At 41.1% G+C, this 15,718-nt stretch overlaps 1 protein-coding gene across 4 annotated transcripts in view; it reads left to right on the forward strand.

The window, feature by feature from the left end:
• The window catches only part of BMS1 (BMS1 ribosome biogenesis factor), a 50,666-nt gene extending 50,061 nt beyond the window's left edge, over positions 1-605 (forward strand). For all 4 annotated transcript variants that reach the window (XM_004749698.3, XM_004749697.3, XM_004749695.3 and 1 more), the window contains one exon: positions 67-605. In XM_004749698.3, the coding sequence (XP_004749755.1) occupies positions 67-297 (231 nt within the window). In that variant the 3' untranslated portion in view covers positions 298-605. The remainder of the gene's footprint in view (positions 1-66) is intronic.
• The last annotated feature ends 15,113 nt before the right edge of the window (positions 606-15,718 follow it).

The raw sequence follows: 15,718 nt of genomic DNA on the forward strand, positions 1-15,718 counted from the left end.
CTGACTCTTAGAAGGAAAACATGATGTCTGAGTACTCTGATGCTCACTGGGTTTTGTCCTTGTCAGATCCTTGCACTGCTGGATGCTCTGAGTACAGTGCACAGTCAGAAGATGAAGAAGGCCAAGGAGCAACGACACTTGCACAATAAAGAACACTTCAAAGTGAAGCAGAAGGAGGAAGAAGAGAAACTGAAACGACAGAAGGACCTCAGGAAAAAGCTCTTCCGAATTCAGGGTCAGAAAGAAAGGAGAAATCAGAAGGCCAGCCTGAAGGGGCCTGAGGAGCCATCAAAATGAGCTTCAGACAGACACTGTCATTTGGATCTGCAGAGATGGATGGTTTCAAATATTCCAGTACTTGTAAATGACCACAGGGCATTGAAGCCCAAAAAGACCTCTTTGTTGGATTTATTGCCCAGACTGTGCCTTTGAGAAGAGAAATGGAAACTCTGTTGATAGGACACCGGTTCATTCTCAGCATCTAGGTTACATCAGGATTTAAAGGAGTATTATTTATGGTTTTGTAGATTCCTTCATATTCCTCTTACCTGTCTCAGTGTAATTATTTGTGCTACAAAAATATCATTAAAATACTTTCTTGTTAATTTTGGCTTAATAGTTTTCATTAGGGATGAATGCTTGATTATTGTGGATAATTGCTTATTCTGTCACCTTTATAATGAGTCTTCCCGGTTGTGGGGTGTGGATATTGACTTTAAAATTTAGAAAAGAGCGTATGGTCCAGTGCACAGCTGAGTTTCCCAGAGGCTCTGTGATGTGCAGTAGTGCAGTAGCCTGACTACAGATGAGAGAATCCAGCTGCTTCTATTAATTTATGTTAGCCATGTAATGGGCTAGTTTGTGTTCTTTTAAAACAAATTAATGAAAATACTTTAAAACTTTCATTTTTTACATAATAAAAATTGATGGATACAACCTACTTGAAAAAAAACCTTAAAGTCCTTGGTCATCTTTAAGAGTCTGGCTCTATATTGTAGGAGGTCTGGGAAGGCTTCCTTAAAGGAAGAAAGTGACCTTTGGTGCATGATCTGAAGAAGCAGGTTAACTTGGCAAAAGGTAGGAGTGAGAAGAAGAGTGTAATCAGCCAGCAGGAATTGAATGTATCTGCAAAGGCCCTGTGGCATAAGGCAGCAAAATAACGTGTAAGCCAGTGTGTTTGGAGCCAGGATGGGCAGAGGGTTGTAGGAAGCTACAGAGGAAGATAGAGAAGGAAATGGAGAGGCGGGTGATGAGGTTGCATTAAGATACTGTCTTTATCTCAAGATACTGGAAAGCCCTTTGGAGGATGTTTAGCTGGGAAAACATGATAGGATTTGTATTTTTGAAAATTCCCTTTATTGGTGAGTAGAGAATAATGTGGAGGAAATCTAGAGGTAAATACTGGAAGGAGGTTAACACAGGAGTGCTACAAGATGGTACAGAGAGGGAGCTTCAGCAGGTAACATTGGAGGTATGTTGGATCTGGGAGCTGTGAGAACAAGGAGTTTCAGGAAAGATCCCTGGATTCCTAGGTGTCTGGCTTGCACTGAGGATTTTGGTGGCTGCTCCGCTGGGTAGTGAGGAACTCGCTTTTAGGGCGTGGTACCTGTGGACAGTCACATGGAGACATCTGAAGAGGTCATTAGGAGTACTGTCTGAAGCTCAGGTTGACCTAGTATCTGGGCTTACATGCATTCCTAAGAGACATCACCACCTTCCTGGAAGTTGATTGAGTTATCTAGGGAAGGATCAAAATTGAACACAGGTGGGTCTTAGTCTAGCATGCTTCCCATTGGTTCAGTATTTTCTGATACCTCAAAATCAACAAGTCCAACCCATATAAGCAGAGCAGTGCTGCCCAAGAGGCCCAGTGATTGTGTTGCAGTTCACTTGACTAGAGCTGAGCAGGTCCAGCTCAGCAAGGCTGTGGACAGAAGCCAGACATGTAAATGACATCAACAAACAGGACAGCCTCTCTTTCCCAGCCTCTTACAATACTGCTGGCAAACTTGACCATCCCAGTGTTGAGGTGTAGTAAGGGTCTGGGTGGTGGACTCCACGTTCTGCCGCTCACTGTGATAGGTCACAGGTAAGTTGCTGAGTATCTCTGAGTTTCAAGTTTCTTGTCTGTAAGATGGGGTTAATAACCAATCTTGCAGTATTAAGGATTTAATGAGATTACATGCAAAGTGACTGGTACAGAACAGAGTTTCAAATTTTTATTTCTCCGCTGGTCCCATTTTTAAGAGGTGTGTAAGTCTCTATCTCAGCACAATATACAACATAAATTTTCCTAACCCTGGGTTGAGAAGATTTTCTCCTGTTTTCTTCTAAAAGTTTTAAAGCTTTATGATTTTTATTTTGATTTTTTTGTGTAAGGTGTAAGATTTGGATTAAGGTGTGTTTTTTGTTTTTTTGGGTTTTTTTAAAATTTACAACCAATTTTTCTGATGTCATTTGTAGAAAGACTAACCTTTCTTCATGGAAATATCTCTGCATCCTTATGAATATTTATATTGTGATTTACAATATAGATGTAACCACTACCACAATCAAGATATCAAACAATCCTCTCTCCCAAGCACTAACTCATGCAAGGAAGCCATCCCAACCATCCCTCACCCCACCCTGCTAACTACTGACGTGCTATTCCACACCACAGCTTTGTTTTGAGAGTGTCAGGTAAGTAGAACCCCGTAAGACTTGTAACTCGGTAATAGCTACTTTCTCTAAGCATCGTGCCTTTGAGATTCATCCCGATTGTTCTGTGTATCACTGATGCTTTCTGTTTGATTACTAAATAGTATCCAACTGTATAGGTAGGCCACAGTTGGCTATCCATTCACTAACGGAAGGACTGGTTTTTTCCAGTTTTGGGCAATTATGAATATAACTGCTATAAACATTTGTGTGGCGGTTTTTATGTAACCATAAGTTTCATTACGCCAGGGTAAATAGCTATTCATAGGAGTTGGTCATATGGGCTAATAGAACTGTCAGACTTCAAGAATGGCTGTACCATTTTTTTAAAATTTGACATTCTTTTTTTTTTAAAGATTTTATTTATTTATTTGACACAGAGAGAGAGATCACAAGTAGGCAGAGAGGCAGGCAGAGAGAGGGGAAAGCAGGCTCCCCGCTGAGCAGAGAGCCCGATGCGGGGCTCGATCCCAGGACCCCGGAACCATGACCTGAGCTGAAGGCAGAGGCTTTAACCCACTGAGCCACCCAGGCGCCCCAACATTATTTTTTTTTAAATGAATAAACTTACATGTCTTTATTTATTTTTATTTATTTCTTTTCAGCGTAACAGAATTCATTGTTTATGCACCACACCCAGTGCTCCATGGAATACATGCCCTCCATAATACCCTCCACCTGGCTCCCCCAACATCCCACCCCCCGCCCCTTCAAAACCCTCAGATTGTTTTTCAGAGTCCATAGTCTCTCATGGTTCACCTCCCCTTCCAATTTCCCTCAACTCCCTTCTCCTCTCCATCTCCCTATGTCCTCCATGTTATTTGTTATGCTCCATTTTTGCTTTCCTGCCACCAATGAGAGGGAGAGAGTTCCAGTACTCTTCCTCTTCATCATCACTTGGTACTGCCAGTACTTTTCGTTTTAGCCATTCTAGTGGGTATGTACTGGTTTTAATTCACATTTCCTTAATGATAAATAATAATGAATATCTTTTAATATGCTTATTGCCTTTCATATACAGTGACCTCTTTGGTAAAGTTTGGTTTCAAGCCTTTGCCTTCTTTTTATTTGGATTGTTTTTTTAATGTTGATTTAGAGAGTTCTTTATATATTTTGGGATAAGTCCTTTGTCATATATGTGATTGCAAACATTTTATCTTGGTCTACAGCTGTCTTTTTGTTAGCAGTGTCTTTTGCCAAGTTTTAAACATTTGTCAAGTCTAATTTATTATTTTTTTTTCTTTTATGGATTGTGTATTTGGTGTCATGACTAAAAACTCTTTTCCTAACACTGGGTTAAGAAGATTTTCTCTTGTTTTCTTCTGAAAGTCTTTTTTTTTTTTTTTTAAGATTTTATTTATTTATTTGACAGAGAGAGAGATCACAAGTAGGTAGAGAGGCAGGCAGAGAGATAGGAAGGGAAGCAGACTCCCTGCTGAGCAGAGAGCCTGATGTGGGACTCCATCCCAGGACCTGGAGATCATGACCTGAGCTGAAGGCAGCAGCCTAACCCACTGAGCCACCCAGGCGCCCCTCTTCTGAAAGTCTTAAAGCTTTATGATTTTTTAAATTTTTTTTTTTTAGAGTTTATTTATTTATTTATTTGCCAGAGATCACAAGTAGGCAGAGAGGCAGGCAGAGAGAGGAGGAAGCAGGTTCCCCGCTGAGCAGAGAGCCCGATGCTATGTGCTCAATCCTAGGACCCTGAGATCATAACCTGGGCCAAAGGCAGAGGCTTTAACCCACTGAGCCACCCAGGTGCCCCGAATCTTTATGATTTTTATTTTGAATTTTTTGTGTAAGCTGTAAGGTTTGGATTAAGGGTTTTTTGTTTGTTTGTTTTTTAAGTTATAACCAATTTTTCTGATGTCATTTGTTGAAAGACTAACCTTTCTTCATGGAAATATCTTTGCATCCTTATAAAAAATCAGTTGGGCATATTTGTGAGTGTATATTTCTGGGTTTTCTATTCTGTTCCACTGATCGATGTGTCTAACTCTTGGCCATACAGTTGATTATGGTAGCTTTTTTTTTTTTTTTAAAGATTTTAAAAATTTATTTATTTGACAGACAGAGATCACAAGTAGGCAGAGAGGCAGGCAGAGAGAGAGGAAGGGAAGCAGGCTCCCTGCTGAGCAGAGATCCCGATGTGGGGCCCAATGCGGGGCTCAATGCGGGGCTCGATGTGGGGCTCAATCCCAGGACCCTGAGATCATGACCTGACCTGAAGGCAGAGGCTTTAACCCACTAAGCCACCCAGGCACCCCTGATTATGGTAGCTTTATATTGTCTCAAAAGGGGTGGTGGGATTCCTTTAAATTTATTCCTCTTTTCCAAAATTGTTGGAGCTCATCTAGGACCCTTTCCTTTTGGTATAAGCTTTAATAAATTTGCTTACATTTATAAAAAATCCTGCGGTAATTTTGATTGTGTTAAGTCGAAATCAATTTGCAGAGAGTTGACAACTTTGCTCTGCTGAGTCTTCCTGTCTGTGAACTTGCCATATCTCTCCATTTACTTAGGTTTTCTTTGGTTTCTTTCATCACCATTTTATAGTTTTCAGCCTACAGATCCTATGCATGTTTTATTAGATTTATGTCTAGATTTTTAATAATTTAATAATTTGGAGCCATTGCAAATAATACCAATTATTTAAATTTTGCTTTCAAATTGTTCACTGCTAGTTTTTAGAGAAATGTTTGATTTTTATATGTTGTATTTATATCCTGCAACTTTACTAGACCCATTTATTAGTTTTAGGCTTTTGTTACTATTGTTTTTAGATGATTTCTTAGGATTTTATACATAGACCATAATGTTGTCTGCAAATAGGGACAGTTTTTTTCTTCCCAGCTATATGCCTTTTTTTTCTTGATATATTGGACTATTAGGACTTATCATATAATGTGAAATTGGAGTGATGAGTGTGGGCATCATTGTTTTATTCCTAATTTTTTTGTAGATGCTCTTCCCAGTTTGAGGAAATTCCTTTCCATTCTAGTTAGCTGGGAATTCTTTTTAAATCATGAATGGGTATTGAATTTTGCCAAGTGCCTTTTCTGCACCAATTTATATAATCATGTGGTTTTCGTCTTTAGATTGTTAATATGGTGGATTACATGGATTTCTTTTTCAAATAGTGAACTAACATTGCATTCTTGGGATAAACCCCATTGGGTTATGGCATAGTATTCTTTTACTGTTTTGTTATATTTGATGCACTGATGTTTTGTTGAGCATTTTTATATATGTGTTTGTAAGAGATACGGATCTACAGAGTGTTTGTGTCTTTATCTGATTATGGTGTCAGAGTAAGGCTGGCCTTATAAAATGAGTTAGAAAGTGTTCTCTCCCTTTGTATTTTCTGGAAGTGATTAAATGGAATTGGGGTTATTTCTTTAAAAGTTGGATAGAATTTGGCTGGACTCTGAGAAGCAAACTGAGGTTTTTTTGGGGGGGGATGGGGTAAGCCTGGTGGTGAGTATTATGGAGGGCACATATTGCATAGAGCACTGGGTATGGTTTATGTACCTTGCATCCTTATAAAAAATCAGTTGGGCATATTTGTGAGTGTATATTTCTGGGTTTTCTATTCTGTTCCACTGATCGATGTGGAATCGAAATTTCATTTGGAACACTGAAAAATTTTTAAAAAAAACAAAAGCAAAAAAAAAAGAATTTGGCAGTGAAGCACGTAGGCCTATAGATTAAAAAAAATGTTTTCTGGGGCGCCTGGATGGCTCAGCCATTAAGCATCTGACTTTGGTCCAGGTCATGATCCCAGGGTTCTGAGATCGAGCCCCACATCGGGCTCCCTGCTTGGCAGGAAGCCTGCTTCTCCCTCTGCTGCTCCCCTGCTTGTGTTCCCTCTCACTGTGTCTCTTTCTGTCAAATAAATAAATAAAATCCTTAAAAAAATGAAATAAAAATATATTCGCTATCTTTAATAGTTATAAGGCTAGTCTTATAACTTATCTATATAGGTAAGTTATAACATAGATAAGTCTATAAGTTATAGATAACTTATAGATATAACTATAACTTATAGATAAGTCTATAACTTATCTATTTCATCTTGAATGAACTTTTTGATTATGAAATGGAATTAGTTTATTTCATCTAAGTTACCAAATTTATGGGCATAGAATTATTTGTAGGATTCCCTTCCCATCATTTTATCATCTTTTGAGGTATGTAGTGAGAGTATCACCTTTATACCTGATATTAGTAATTTGTATCTTCTCTACTTTTGTTCTTTGTCAGTCTTCCTATGGATTTATTAATTTTATTGGCTTTTTTTTTTTTTTTAAGAATGAGCTTCTGGTTTTGATTTTCTCTATTACTCTTCATTTTCCTTGGTTTTTGTTCTTTATTATTTCTTTTCTTGAGCTTGCCTTGATTTTATTCTGCTCTTCTTCTCTAATATCTTAAGGTTGAAGCTTAGATTAATAATCTGAGACCTTTCTTCTTTTCTAACAAGCACTTAATGCTATGCATGTTCCTGTAAGTGCTGTTTAGCTGCAAGTCCTAACAAGCCATCTGTGAGTTCTGACAGTTGTTAGTTCCATTTACAAAGCTCTGGTGGTGTTCTTTTGGTCAGTTTCATGTGTGCATTATGCAGTAGCCTATATGGGATCTGGACATTGATCTATCTCTTCAGTGATACACTGTTTAGGGTCAGACCTATAGAGTTCAGGAGGGAACTCAGGAGTTCATAAACACTGTTCTGAACTTCTCCTACTCCTTGATTTCCCTGGTACTTTTCCTGTTGCCTGGGGCTCTCCAATTCCCTAAGGCTAATGATGTTGACCATCCTTTCATGTCCTTATTTGCTGTCTGTATATTCTCTTTGGTCAAGTATCTGTTCATTTCTTTTTACGGTTTCAATTTTATTTGTTTAATGTTAAGAGTTCTTCATATGTTCTAGACAGAAATTCTTAGGTATATGATCTTCAAATATTTCATCCTCGTCTATATTTTGTCTTCTCATCATCTTAACAGGATCTTCTGCAGAGCAATAAAAAATTAATTCTAATGCCGTCCAATTTTGCAATTTTTCCTTTTATGGATTGTACTTTTGGTATCAAGGAATAATTTTGCCTTGTCCTTTCTCTACCTTCTCCTCTCCTCCTCTTCCCTCCCCTTCCTTTACTTCCCTCACCGTCTACCAGTGCCTTCATCGTCTACCAGTGCCTTCATTGTAAACTTCCCAGCCTCCACAACTGCGAGAAAGAAACTTCTGTTGTTCAAGCCACCTAGTTAGCTTATGGTATTTTGGTTATAGCAACCCAAATGGACTAAATGGGAGATAAAAAGAAACTCAGAAACATACTCCTAAAGCCATTCCTCAAGTCCTGTGCCTCCTGGCCAGTCTGCTGTCCTATTCCACCTCATAGCATCCTTTTATGATTGCCTGTTAGATTATTTCTAGTGTATTTAGTGGTATTAGAGGGAAGGAGCAGACAGGCAAGTCTACACCATCTTATAATGGAACATCCAGTCTATTTTTGGTCATTTGAATATGTTGCCACAATATCTGGCCCTTGAAGAGTATAATGCTTCATACTCCCACCAGCAGTGTCTTCATACATCCATTTTCTTTACCCATGAAAACATCTGATGATACGACTTTTGTTTGTAAATTTGCTTCTGGTTCCTAATAATAATTATTAATAAAAATTAATCAATATGGACTGCTAGCTATCCTATGAACCCAAACCTTAGAGATGTCACAAAAGGGATAATTAATTGATAGAGCCCAGAATCTAAGACAAAAAGCCATGAGAAAAACAATCTGAGGGTTTGAAGTGGCGGGGGGGTGGGAGGTTGGGGTACCGGGTGGTGGGTATTATGGAGGGCACGAATTGCATGGAGCAATGGGTATGGTGAAAAAATAATGAATACTGTTTTTCTGAAAATAAATAAATTAATTTATTTAAAAAAAAAAAAAAAAGGCCATGAGAAATCCCGAGGGAGATAGAGGATGGAAGAGTAAATCCGGAGAGGGAAAGACCACAAACTGAACACCAGAGGGAGCAGATAAATAGACAAGACAGGAAAAGCATTTACATGTGCATAATAAATATCCTCAAGAGGATATTGGAAATAGGCTAGAGGCAGTTAGGAAGAAGAACCAGCTGGAGATATTGCATATTTACAATATAAGTACTGAAATGATAAACTTGATGAGAAGTTTAAAGATGAGTAGGAAAAAATGAACGAGCAGGGATCAGGTTGGGGCTCTTCTAGGAAAGATGAGGAAAGGCCATTAGAGACATTCATTAGAGACATTCCTCTCATACAACTGCCTGAAGGAGAAGAAAAAGAAAAGATCAATAGATAAGAGGAATTACCTGAAAAATAATTGAGAATTTTCCCAATTCCTGCCAGTGGTAAATGTGCTCAATACTTTTAATTTTTGCCAGTCTGTCAGACATAAGAAGTATTTCATTATTGTTTAAATTTGCATTTTTATTAGATAACCAGAAGGCTCCAGCATGTTTTCCAGTGTTCATTTGCTATTCTCATAATCTTTTGTGATTTGTGCATATCCTTTGCTCGTTTTTTTTGTTGGGCTGTTTTGCTATATTAATTTTGAAAAACCTCCTTATATATTTTGGATATAAATCTTGAGGTTGTTTATAAATCTTTTATTTTTCTCCTAATATGACACATACTAGTCTTTTGACAAGTCTGTGATCCTTTTCTTTATACAGAGGTTTTAAATGCCTGTACAATCAAATCTAGTATTTTCCTTTATGGCTTTGAGAGTTTGTGTCCTGTTTGAGTGATCCATTCCTACCTCTTAAATTTAAAAAATGATCTTCAACTTTAAATATCCTCCTATTATAAAAGATCTTTCCACATGTTTTCTAAATTTTTAATTTTTATTCTTTAGCCTAAAAATAATTAGAAATTGTTAAATTATTAGTTTTCTTGTGACACCTTGCTGGCTTAGACCACGGAGCATGTGACTCTTGATCTTGGAGTTGTGAATTCAAATTCCACATCGGATGTAGAGATTACTTTAAAAAAAATCTTTAAAGACATGATTTCTTCTCTCTTCAAGTTACTATTACAAGTTATTAGTTATTGGTTTTATTTACTTTTATTGATTGATTTACACTTAGTTTAATTATTTTGAAAAAAGTAATTATTTTGAAGTAATATATGAATATATTCAGTTTGTAAACATTCCAACAATATAGGAAGAGTGTAAACAGAACCAGTTCCCTCTGTTATTCTCTCCGGAACTCTAATCTCATTATCTTCCCCACAGCTGACCTTGCTGATCTGATACGTATCTTCCAGATCTCTTTTAGACACTTAAATTTTCCTCCGTGGAGTATCTAAAAAAACAAACACATAGAACTGTTTTGTTTGGAAACTTTCTATTTTTGCTAGTATACGTGTCTTGGGAGACCTTTCTGCATCATTGCAACGTGTCCCTCCATGTGTGTATGTGCACAAGCATATGTGTGCTCGCGTGTACGCTCGTATGCAGACGTGTGTGTGTATGTGTGTGTGTAGTCCTGTAGAAAGTGTGTTAATTTGTAGAGGGAAGTGGGAGCTTCCTGTTTTCTCCTGTGCTTTTGTAACTCCGTGATGACAATCCCCTACCCCTGAAGGCTCAAGGAGCCCCGTGATGCCTTCCTTACCTGAACAATTCTATGTTTATTGTTCTTTTCAGATTTTCTCCTTCCTGGTAAGCCAATTTTGGTGATTTATGCATTCCAAGAAAATCTTCTACTTCCTCCAGGGAAAACAAATTCAACCACAATGAAGCTGTATCTACGTTTTGTGGTTTAAAATATCTCCTTCATATCTAGTCATGTCACTTTTTAATCTAATGTTTTCATAGTTATACCTTTTCTTTTTTTCTTTCGCTTGACTTCCCAGAGGTTTGCTTATTTTAATGACCTTTTTAAGGAACCATTTTTGGATTTTATCAAGTCTACTTTTATTAGAGTTGTTTTTAAGTTAAGTGACTTTGTATCTTGTTTCTTCTTTTTTAAGGAAATCTTCTTGTATTATTTGCTTAATTATACCTTTCTTATCCTACTTAGGTACATGCATATATACTTAAGACTATACATGCATATATACTTAAGACTATTCTGAATACTTCTTTGGACATATCCAAGAGGTCATACTTTTATAGCAGTCATTTTTTTTTAAGATTTTATTTATTTATTTGACAGACAGAGATCACAAGTAGGCAGAGAGAGAGGAGGAAGCAGCCTCCCTGCTGAGCAGAGAGCCCGATGCAGGGCTCGATCCCAGGACCCTGAGATCATGACCTGAGCCGAAGGCAGAGGCTTAACCCACTGAACCACCCAGGCGCCCCTATAGCAGTCTGTTTCTAAACTGTTTTTCACTTTAGGTTCTTTTTTCCCCCATCAGCTTTTTGCCTTCAGCTTTCTCTTCTGTCTCTTTCCATCATGCTTATTACAAATTCATTTAATGATATAAATTTCTCTCTAACTACCAATTTTGTGGAAGTCTATAATTTTTATATGAATACCTTATTGTCATGGAGTTCCAGATGTTTTTATAATTTCCATTGTGGAAATTAATTTTGTTTCCAAAATGTATTTTTAACCTTGTCTTCTTAATGTTTCTCATTTTATTGAACCTGGCGAGAGACTGTGGATTGTGAAAGGTATGGTCTCTTTGCTCCCCCAGCACAGGGCCGGTGTTTCCAAAGGCTCTACATGAGCTTGAGAACACATCTTCTCCATTGGGTAGGAGTTCACATGTTTCTGTAACTCGAGTTAGAGAGATTCTGATTTTTAACAGCCTCATCTCTTTAGTTGGCCCACATCTTTGGAGCTAGTGAATCTTTTAACATATCCATGATGTTTCTCTGTTTGCTTAGGCTGAAGGGAGTGGAGAGAGGCCAGAGATCTGTTTGTCCAGGCCTGGAGCATTTTCATCTGCTGTTATTGTGCCTTGCCAGGTAAGTGCTTCCTTCTTTCAGAGAGCACAGTGAGTGCAGCTGGCAGTCAGCTGCATAGCCAGGTGCATTTGCCCCGGGTGGGAGGGGGTCCTGCCTCTGTTTGTCGTTATTGCTGAGACGCTGTCCACTTCTCTGATAGATTTTGCTGGTCAGCTGCCTTCCCCCTGGCCTGGGCTCCTGGCTAGCCCACTGTGTGAAGATGAGCCTAGTGGGAATGAAGAGGAACACAGGCTTCTGCAAGCTGCCAAGACCCCCCCCCCACCTTTGGGGCCGCTGCCACTCTGACACGGAGGGTGTCTCTGGGAGGTAGGCCCCACACCGCATCCTTAGCAGGCGTTCCTCCCCCTGTGGTGTCTCTCAGGGCACCTCCTCGACCTGTAGCTCTTTCTCTCTCGCACCAGATCTTGTCTGGCTCTCTCACCTCATTTCCTGCCCTTCCATACTGACACCCATTTACCCTGAGGTTTATGTGAGGTGATTCTGCACAGTGCTAAGAGTGTGCATTTTTTTAAAGCAAGGATATTTGGGGGCGCCTGGGTGGCTCAGTTGGTTAAGCATCCAACTCTTGATTTTGGCTTAGGTCATGATCAAGGGTCATGAGATTGAGCCCCACACTGGGCTCTGCGCGCAGCAGGGAGTCTGCTAGGGATTCTCTCCCTCTCCCTCCGCCCTACCCCTGCTCTCACTCTCTCTCTCTAAAATACATAATCTTAGGGTGCCTGAGTGGCTCAGTGGGTTAAGCCGCTGCCTTCGGCTCAGGTCATGATCTCAGGTTCCTGGGATCGAGTCCCGCATCGGGCTCTCTGCTCAGCAGGGAGCCTGCTTCCCTCTCTCTCTCTCTCTCTCTCTCTCTCTGCCTGCCTCTCCATCTATTTGTGATCTCTCTCTGTCAAATGAATAAATAAAATCTTTAAAATAAAATAAAATAAAATACATAATCTTAAAAAAAAATGAAAGGATATTTGCACATCCATGTCCATAGCTAAAAGGTGGACACAACCTAAGTGTCCATCAGTGGGTGAATGGATAAACAAAATGGGGTATATCTAGACAATGGGATATTACTCAGCCTTAAAAAAGGGAAGGAAAATCTGACACATACTACATCCTGGATGAACCTTGAAGATATGCTTAGTAAAACAAGCTAGACTGAAAAGGACAAATGCTACATGAGTCCACTTGCATGAGGTACCTAGAATAGGAAAATTCATGGAGACAGAAAGTAAAACAGTGGCTGCCGGGGGCCACAGGAAGGGAGAAAGGGAAGCTTTTGTTTAATGGCTTTGGAGTTTCAGTTTGGGAAGATGAAGTTCTGGAGATAGATGGTGATGATGACTTCAGAACAGTATGGATATACTTAATAATACTGCTGAACTGTACATTTAAAAGTACCTAAAATCATAAGTTTTATGTGTATTTTACCATAATTTTCTTTAAAAAGAGGGTAGGTTTTGGAACCGGTCTGCCTGATTCAAATCCTGCCCTCACCATTAAGTTGTATAGCCTTAAACAGGTTTCTAAGTCTCCTTGTGCTCCAGTCCTCATGTGTAAAATGGGAATCCTTGGGGGTTCGCCCTGGCAGAGGTGTGGGAATGCTCCTGGCCCTGTGTTAGGTGGTAGCAGCTGCTGCCTTCTCTGGGTGCCTGTTTTGGGACTGGGAGAGAAGGAGCTCAGTTCACCATCCTGTTCATCCCTAGCCTTCTTCCAGGGGACTTTGCCCTGCTGCTCTTCCACCTAAGCCTCAGCACTGTCCTCCCTGCCCATCGTGCCCTGCTTGTTTCTTGATCTCCAGTAACATCTTGTTTTTCATGCTCAGCCCCGGAGTCCCCTCCATCATCCCTTGACAGCTGGGTCCTGGTTCCTGTGGGCTCTGCAAAGGTGTCCATCCTTTCTCTCATGATTCTTTGTTGTGTCTGTTTGTTAAGACACCTGCTTCTCCCAGTGGATGCTAAGGTCCTGGACAATGTCCTTACTGGTCCCTGGGTGCTGTTTTCTGAACTGGAAACGGACCACAAATGGCATATTCCTTGCTACTCTAACACCTGGCCCTGGTGCACAGTCAGCAAATATCAAGTCCTCTTTTGGGGCCTCAGTTTCCCCATCTATACAGTCAGCAAATGAAGTCATGGGGCGCCTGGGTGGCTCAGTGGTTAAGCCTCTGCCTTCAGCTCAGGTCATGATCCCAGGGTCCTGGGGTTGAGCCCCACATCGGGCTCTCTGCTCAGCAGGGAGGCTGCTTCCCTTCCTCTCTCTCTGCCTGCCTCTCTACCTACTTATGATCTCTCTCTCTCTCTGTGTCAAATAAATAAATAAAATCTTTAAAAACAAACAAACAAACAAACAAATGAAATCATCACAGCTCTGATACCATGTGCCTTTCTGATAGTAACTGGTACCGAGCCGGATACAAGTCTAGGGGGCCCGCCCATGTGAGACGAAGAGCACAAGCGTGTGTGCACATACTGTGGCTGGGCGTGAGGTGTCCCTATGTGTGTTCAGGTGGGAGACAACCTCAGCTCCCAGCAGTGCGGAAGACTTGCTTCCTCTCACAGTCCTGGAGTAAAGGGGGAGGACCATTCCACCTGTCTGAGTCCAGTGTCCTGGGGTAAGCGGGCTGCTGTGCTTGGGCTCCCCTCCTAGCCCTCATCACTGTGAGTTACACGTAGTGGCCAGGAGGGGACACCAAAGACAGTCAAATGCCGAAGGACGGCAGCCCCGCCTGCCTCCTGCCTGACAGGGATGGAGTGGGCGGCCCACTAGTCCCAGCCTGTGGCTGACAATGACCATAGCAATCATTAGTCCCCACAGTTACTGTTTACGTAGCACTTACACTCCCAGGCACTGGGATGACTGCTTAATGTGGATTCTCTCATTTTATTTCCCTGTTACGGAACCCTGTATTTTTGTAAATCTGTGATTAAAGAACACCCAGAGTAGAGCCGAAAGCACTAGAAATCTGGGTCCTGCCACTCAGTAGTTGTGTGACTTGGGACACATCTCTGAGCCTGAGGTTCTTCTACATAAAATAGATGTCTTATCACAACTGTATGTGTTCATACATTTGTGTGGGACTATGTGCATGAATGCTTCTACACGTGCATGTCTGTGTGAGTGTGTGTGCTCACACGTGTTCATTAAAGCCCCAGAGGATGGCGCTGAGGAGTGAAGGGGAGAGCCTCACCAGGCAGTCTGGTGCCCAAGAGAAAAGCTGAGATCCAAAGGGGTTGTGTTTTAGGAGAGAGCACCTTTACAGTTCAGAGAGGGGAGCACGGAGGGCAGGCCTAGGGCAGCCTCATGCCTCAGGAAAGGTGGAGCATAGCTGAGAAGATGGAGAGGGAGCTCAGAGAAGGAAGGGAGGACCGGAAGCCTCAGGAAATGCACAGGCTGCCAAGAAGGCATCTTGGTGCCTGGGCGGAGACTGTCCACAGGGTGGAGCTCAAGGGATGGACCAGGGCCTTACCAGAAGTACCGTGGGGTATGGACCGGTGGGCAGACCACAGTGGTGGTGCCACTTCAAGGCCCTACGGAGACAGGAGAGAGATGAGTTATTCAACAGGTGTGCTTGGGACAACTAGTGAGTCCACTGGAAAAACACCAAGTCACTCCTCATACTATAAAATCAATTCCAGCTGATTAAAATGTTAATTATAAAAAAAAGAGAGAGGAAAAAAAAGGTGGATCAAGTGTTTGTGAGTGATCCCAGGAAGCAACGGTGAGGGAGTGGACGCAAGGAGGGGTGGATAAGCCGCTGACCTTGGTGCCTCTGTCTGAGGACCACACAGATCATACTGATGGCTGGGGCGGCGGCTTCTCCTGTTGCTGCCCCAGGAATTCCTCCGAGGCATGGACGCCTTGCACATCCAGGCTCCCTGAGTAAAGAGAGAGAGGAGCACAGGTGACACAGAACATTTGAAATCACAGGGGCCACTGAGACTGTCCTGGACACAAGCAACACAGACAGGTTTGGGAAAGAGAAAAGTCCCCACTCCCAGCCCCCCAGTCTAAGGACCTCTATGGACTTGCTTAGACCTTCTGTGCTTTTTTTCAGGCCTGCACATT

Source organism: Mustela putorius, unplaced genomic scaffold (genome assembly GCF_011764305.1).
Source record: "Mustela putorius furo isolate JIRA1106 unplaced genomic scaffold, ASM1176430v1.1 tig00003909_pilon_pilon_pilon, whole genome shotgun sequence".
In the NCBI taxonomy this organism is placed as follows: Eukaryota; Metazoa; Chordata; class Mammalia; order Carnivora; family Mustelidae; genus Mustela; species Mustela putorius.